We start from the raw sequence: 7,407 nt of genomic DNA on the forward strand, positions 1-7,407 counted from the left end.
CCCACAGCTCTTCCTGGTCCAGGTTCCTGGTGCCTTCTGACACCTCGCTGCTCTGGTCTGCCTCCCCGAGCCAAAGAACAAACGCAAACCCCCGCCCCCATCTCCCCCACTCCCCTCGGCCTGTTTGCCTTTTGCTACATCGAGCCTATATGTTGATGTGTACCATTTGAGGGTTCGGATGTGTGTGTTTATGAATGTGTATATGTCTGTGTGTGTGTGTGTGTGTGTGTGTGTGTGTGTGTGTGTGTGTGTGTGTGTGTGTGTGTGTGTGTGTGTGTGTGTGTGTATGTATACAAATGTAAAAAGGGAGAGCTGCAACGTGCCCTGGACGCCTTTGCCTCGACAAGAGCTTAATTAATCTCAGCAGCACTGTCAAAAGCACTCCACAGAGTTGGGCACTTAAGGGCATATGTTTTTCCTTGTGTATCGTCTGCTAGCGCTGAGCAACAAAAACAAGCATGGAGAGCTCGCAGCTACACTAATGAAATCACTCCACTGTAATCCTGGGCAAAAATAAGATCAGGCGTTCTGACATGGCACAAGGCGCATCATCACGGGAGGCAGGCAAGCACGGTGGACACTTGTGCAAGGCGCTTTGTGTACCGTGCATTGCCACCTCTTTAACTAAACATAGTGTGAATGTCTCTCTGTGTGTCTGAGTGTTTGTGGTAATTTGTGTAGCTGTGTGTGTGTGTGTGTGTGTGTGTGTGTGTGTGTGTGTGTGTGTGTGTGTGTATGCGTGTGTGTGTGTGTGAGAGAGAGTGAGAGAAAAAAGCAAGAGAGAGAGAGAATGCATTGTTGGCTATGTGTCTAATTAACTTTTAGGGGTGTGTGTGTCTTTGTGTGTGTGTGTGTGTGTGTGTGTGTGTGTGTGTGTGTGTGTGTGTGTGTGCATGTTTAAGTTTTAAGTGTGAGTGTGAGAGAGTGAGAGAGTGTTCATATGTTTGTGCATGGATAAGTGAGAAAAAGTGGGTAAATTATATGAGTGAAATTGTAGGCACTTCCCGCCAACAGCTTTTCATCCCCCTATAGAAATATATTTAAATATTACATTTTTGGGTATCAAACTGTCATATTTGGATGCTGAATGTTATGTTTAGTTAGCCTAAAATGTAACACAGATAGGTCTCAATTATGTAACATAAAGGTAAAAAATATCAAATGAAAATAATCATCAAATGAAAATAATCGTCAAACTTCTGCTGAGCAGTCACTAAAGTCGCTCACACCTCAACGGCTGCAGCGGTCTCATCTACCCCAATTAGACTGAATAATGACTGATGAAAAGTCTAAAACAGCAGCGGCGGCGTTTGTCAGAATTAATCGCAGCTCTTTTGACTGTCAATTGGGGCTTTCCGAGGAGTCATATGTCAACAGAGCGCCAATCTCACATGCCAATGGTGGCATGCTGTTATGACATCTTGCTAAATGCTGAGATGGGGAATCAGAGGGAGCGCGCATCCATCAGAACCGAAGACCCAGTTTGTATTTTCAAAGAACCAACTCTTCCTCAATTACACACACATGTCTCAGCAATGGGTGTGTTCGACAGAAACAGAATATTAGTATGTTAGTAGTAACGTTAGTAGCCTATTACATTTACAGGAATTTCGTCCCGGCAGAAAAGTCACAATTAGACAAACTGGTGTAGGCCAGTGTAGAAGTGCTGTAAGATTTTAAATTAAAGTGATTTAAGTAAACTAATCTATAAATAAACTAACCAAGAGGTGACAAGTGAACTGTGTGTGTTGTGAAAACAATGGCCATATCTCCGCCTGCAGCGGAGGCCTTTAACCTAGTGAAGTTATATTTCAGACATTAAGAAATACTTTTGTCATTTAGGATAATTCGACCGTCCATATAGTACGCTTTGCTGAATTAGACATTTAACAAGTCATGTAAAAGTCATTTTGCACAATAAAAATAATTCCGTGTTTTAAATAACATGAAATTCCCTTTTTCCTAATCAGAGCTATAGCCTCCAATTGTTCATCGCATTAAGAGAGCGCAGAGGACAGGCCGTGGAATCGTGTTAATAACTAGAGCGGGTAGGTTACTTTACATCGAAGCTTTGCGATCACGCAAATACCCAGAGACAGGTCCCCCAGCCCCGGGGCAATCCCTGCGTCCTTCCCCTTAGCAACACCAACGCTTCGGGACAGCAACGGGCCATACCAGCCAGACCGGTCTCATTTGAGGGATTATTGTCATATTCATTCAACAGAAATTAGAACGGACAGGTAGCCTACACAGCATGAACAATGCAAATACTGCACCACAAATATGGATTAGGCTGAATAAACTGATTGCAGGCCATAACTAAGGCCAGTTATTTTATAACTTAAATTACCTTACAACCTACTCGTGGTTTCAATTAATCTGGTATATTTTGTACCTTAATTAGGCCTGAATATTTGCACGAAAAGATGCATGAAAGTGTTACCTTTACATTTATTATTATCACTATTCACTATCACTTGTCTTTACTCCGAACTTTACTTTCATTTTCTTTACTCTGAACAATAAAGGGTGAGGCATAAGTTTTAAATTCGGAGCGCACGTCCCTGAATAATTCCTCTCAAAAAGATTAGATGAATATATGGCAACGCAAGGCCAACACAAGCTAAACCTTTTGTTTCAAAACACTGTACAAAGATGGAATTGTTTTTAGCTAGTAGTTTTCACATACAACCGAAAAATAAAATATAATTGTATCCGTTTTACTATTGTTGGCTGATTCATAGATAATAGATGTCCATAGCTGGTCAACTGTACTTTGACAAGAGTATGGGTGGAAAAAAAAGTTTAAGTGCACGTTTCTTAACAAAAAAGCTTACAAGCCATATATTCGAGCATATACATATATGTTTTAATTATAAAGACATATAAACAATATATGAAATTCATGTTGCAACACAACCGAATATTTTGTCAACTCAGGCTTAGTCAAGTAGTTCTTCACAGTTGTACATTACAATCAAGTGAATTGTGCAATAACAAAACAAAAGTCAATCCTACGTCTTCCCAAAAAGATATTATGGACTTCCCTCGAAGCACTGGACAGTGGAAATACGAGTCCATTGCTGGCCACTGATGCGGCGAACTGAATGCTTGAGGAACGTTGAACACAACATTGGGCCACGTTTTTTTTTACTGCGTCATGGGAAAATGTTGCATAGTTCACTAATACATTTTAGATTTTCAAAAGATTCAACAAACTTTTCTTTCCCAATTGCTTTTCGGTTTTAGTTCAAAAAATTCTCTGTAGTGTACGGCTCCTGGAATGTTTCAGATGAACTCCATATGAATTGGAAAACTATGCGATGTTATGCACTGAGCTCTAGCCTATTCAAAGTTTGATTCCAGGAAGTGGACAGAGAAACGCACAGTTTAAAGGTTAAACAGTGACTTGAAGCCTCATTCCAAAGTTTATATTGCCTTAACACTAGTTTGATTAATCAATCATTCTGAAAAACGGATAGCGGTTTTAACACATTATTAAGCAATAATACACCACAGTTCCTTCCAAACAAAATGGTTCAAAACAAGTAGAGCGTGACAGAAAGAGCGACAGAGACCAATAATAGGATGTTGCAGGTGAAGTTCGGGAACAAGTTTGTTTTGTAATCAAGGCTTGTCATTGCAGTGTTTGAAAAGACTCGAGGGTGTCCCGGAATAAGAGGTACATTTTTCGACGCAGGAGGCCAGTGCCGTGCTGGAGAAAGGATACACAGCCGTTTGTCCAAAAGGTGCGAGCGCCGTAGGTATCGGCGAGGTTATGGTCTGTCCCTGATTTAGATAAGACACCAGCCGTCGCATCTCCTCCAACGCTTGAGCCTGCATGAGGATGTAGTTCTTGGCCAAGAGCAAAGTGGCGATTTTGGATAGTTTTCTCACCGACGGACTGTGCGCGTATGGAATCACACCCCTCAAGCCGTCCAAAGCGTCGTTGAGATCATGCATTCGTCTTCTCTCCCTTGCATTGATGCTCAACCGCAGCGACCTCTGTTCTTTGGGCTTCTTGGCCAGCGATGAGAGTTTGTCGTCGTCAAACCCCGAACCTCTCTTCCTTGAGTCCAAATGATCGAACCCGTCATCGTCCTCACTAGTTTGCTCCCCACCGCTTTCGTTCGACTTCGCTGTCTGGCCGGAGAGAAAATCAGCAGCGGGAGTGAGTGGGTATCGCCCTGGACTTCCAGCACCATGGCCAGCTCCGAAGCCAAAGCTGGACTGGCCGTAGCGTTGAGTGAGGTCCAGCAATGTATCATTGCTGATGGATTTGAGCAGGTTCTCCTCACTAGCATTCATTTTTACGAAAAAGAAAAATGTAAAATAATTCGAGGCGAACCTTTCCTCTTTCGTGAACAATCTAATAGCTCTCTAGTATACTTTATCTCTCTTGTGCTGCTCCTCAAAACAGTTGCAGAGTGAAAGCACCTTCTTCACGTATTTGCCTCCGTAAGCATGTATAAACGCGTGGACTGTTCACTTTAAAGACTTGAGTAATTACGATAAGCGTCGACAGTGATGCTAAACGCACTTAAGACGCCCGAGCAAAACTTCTATGTGTGTCTCCTTGATGGTTCTCGCTGTGCGTCTTGCCCTCGCCCTGGGCAGATTGTGACTCGTGCTCAGTCCCACTTGCGCGTTAGTAGGAGAGCAAGGCCCGCCGGGATTACCCTACCGACCAATCAGGGGGGCGTTTTAATTAAGAGGATTAGAAACTGGTATGGTCCTAATTTCAACAATAATAATGATAATTGCCATACATTAGAAATAGCATCATATACAAAACATGAAATAGATTTTTCAGTGCTTATCCACATTTTCTTGCCTTTTTCAGATTTTGAGGGGCTTCGTAACTGAACCCTTTGCGGAGAAATATGGCTGTAATGTAAGTTAAAAGGGCATATGTCACTGAATTTTACATTTTTGTTAAATAGCCAACTGACAAAACTATTTTATCCACGCAGTGACGTGTAGACGTGCGTGGGCTAGGCTACACTAAATGTTTTTAATTGCATGGACATAGCCTACTGGCCTTCAGCATATCTATTTGCTGACTCATAAAAACATTCCTCCAAAACATTGTAAGAGGTTTGCCACCCATAGTATTTCGACAGTGTTTTTGTCCACGTGTGTTGAACACCTTCATGCAAAACTTTCACATACAAAGTTGGGAATGATATGATGATACCTTCCATAGCCATATTATAACCAATGCCATATCTCATACACTGCCACCGTGTGTATGACAGAGGGTAATACGCCACATATGCAGCTTGGTACCCCTGTCCAACTCCTATGCAGTATGGTTCAATGTAATTAGCATGAGACAATGATGGAAAAAATATTTATAAAATATGTCTTATAGCCTACAACAACATAATTCTGAAGTCGTGCAGAATCAAATATATGCAGAAATAAGCTCCAATGTTTAAAGTTAGAGATGGTGTCTGCAGCAACAGAGCCGTGAGGCCAGCGTGGTGCATGGTATTAATCGCATCACCTGGACGCTGCCCAAAAAGGGGATTAGCCGTAGAGTGCCCGAGGCGTGGTCCGCCTATAGCCTACGCCTTTCTGCTAATGCCGAGAAAAGGGGTGGAAAGCACAGAAGGCACGAAAAAGAAGGCTACAGATGACAGAAACCTCTCAACAGATGATGACGGTCTAGTGCTCCTAATACTAGGCCTACAGCCTGCCTACTTTGGAATGATATGATAGCCTTTTGATAAAGACTTGTATTGTCTAAAAACTGTAGCCTATTTGCCATTCATAAAACACAGCTAACACAAGTAGGCCTAACTGTTAAAAAGTGAAAGTGTAGCCGTCGACATCGGCTACATTGTCGTTCATGAATTGTGAACATTACCTACAGCACAGCACATTATACATTGTATTCAGAATGAATGTAAAAACGACTAAAGAAGACACTCACGTCGGATAAACTTTAACCTCTTTGCTTTGTTTGTGTACGTTTAGTGTTCAACTCTCAAGCTCTGGACATTTTAATTTCATAGCGACTGTAAGCTATTCCTGGAGAGGCCTACACAGCAGGCATACAAGTAACACAATGGCTTTCTCCCATCGTGTGGCCGTTTGGTGAAATGCTGTTTAGCCTCGTGAGAACTTTACGACGTTCTATCTTCTTTATTGGCTATCTGAAACAATTCCAAAATTGTATGGCGGGGAGATGTTGCCCCGGATTCACCTGCTCCTATGGTTTCTGCTGCCTCAGTCAAGCTACATGGTCAATGACTAACGATTTTTTTTTAAAATGCTGCCAATGAAAATACAAAAAGCTCAATAAAAGTAATAGCTTTGACCACCAGGTGGAGGCACCGCCAAAGAAATGTTCTTCCATGATGTCAGAAGGGCTTCACATGTAGTCTCTCACTCTGTTATCTTACACAATCATTACAATCATTGTATCTCCCGATAAAACCGAAAGTTGCATGAAAGCCAACATGCAACCTAACCAGGAATGTATAACATGACAGCTATTGTTTTCACCTAATCAAATATTTTAAAATGAACCAGAGTTCTTGCCACTTCACCCCTAAATAATTGTATTGGAGTCACTGATTTTTGTGATACATTGTTCTGTGCAGAAGCTCTATTCATGGGACAGTTACAATTTTAGTTTTATTCTTTTATGTAGCACCATTTAAAATGAGAATTGTTACTAATTATACTCTATTTCCCAAAACTCTAAACATAAATGCATAATTGCACACTCATCTTCACAAATCTCAAACTTCCATGTCAAAACCAAACCACTCTCCTCTCAAAACCATGTAAACTTACATCTAAACCAAACTTTGCTATCAGACATTACACAAAAGCCATCAAATTCGTGAGATCAATTCAAAACACTAACTTAAAAACCTGTTATTGCAATGAGTAATGGCACTTAGGTTTCCCCCCAGAACAATCTCTTTAAACAACACGGTTATACATGTTCAAATTTTTTAATCCTAATTAATCCTCAATGTACTGAAGGAAAATGAACTGAAATTCAGTGAAAAAGTAAATGTCCTCTAAAAATATGACACGTAATTTCCACATATTTCCCAAAATAAACGAATGAAAAAAAAGCAGTTTGTACCGATCTTCTCACATCTCTTATCCACAAATTGTCAATCTGATATGAGAGGGATTCTAAAAATAAAACAAATGGTCAAACCCATCAGCCTTCTCATCTGACAGATTCAAACAGTCTTTGTGGATCTATTGTTCCAAAACAGATGACAGACCCATGGCTTTTCTTTATCTACCTATCCTGAGGTTCTGATTAGTGTGTGACCAATTTTGACTCTGAGTGTTTCCACCTGGAGAATTGTGTGTTAGTTGGGTATGAGCTGTGATGACATGAGTTGATGATATTGTGTGCCAGTACTAAATGAG

General features: G+C 41.1%; 1 protein-coding gene across 1 annotated transcript; it reads right to left on the bottom strand.

Annotated features, from left to right (window-relative positions):
- Nucleotides 1-2,847: 2,847 nt before the first annotated feature.
- Nucleotides 2,848-4,617, bottom strand: bhlhe23 (basic helix-loop-helix family, member e23). Its single transcript, XM_012835006.3, has one exon. It carries the CDS (start codon nucleotides 4,306-4,308, stop codon nucleotides 3,628-3,630), a length of 681 nt encoding a protein of 226 aa, XP_012690460.1. The 5' UTR covers nucleotides 4,309-4,617; the 3' UTR covers nucleotides 2,848-3,627.
- Between the last annotated feature and the right edge of the window lie 2,790 nt (nucleotides 4,618-7,407).

Source organism: Clupea harengus, chromosome 4 (genome assembly GCF_900700415.2).
Source record: "Clupea harengus chromosome 4, Ch_v2.0.2, whole genome shotgun sequence".
Taxonomy (NCBI): Eukaryota; Metazoa; Chordata; class Actinopteri; order Clupeiformes; family Clupeidae; genus Clupea; species Clupea harengus.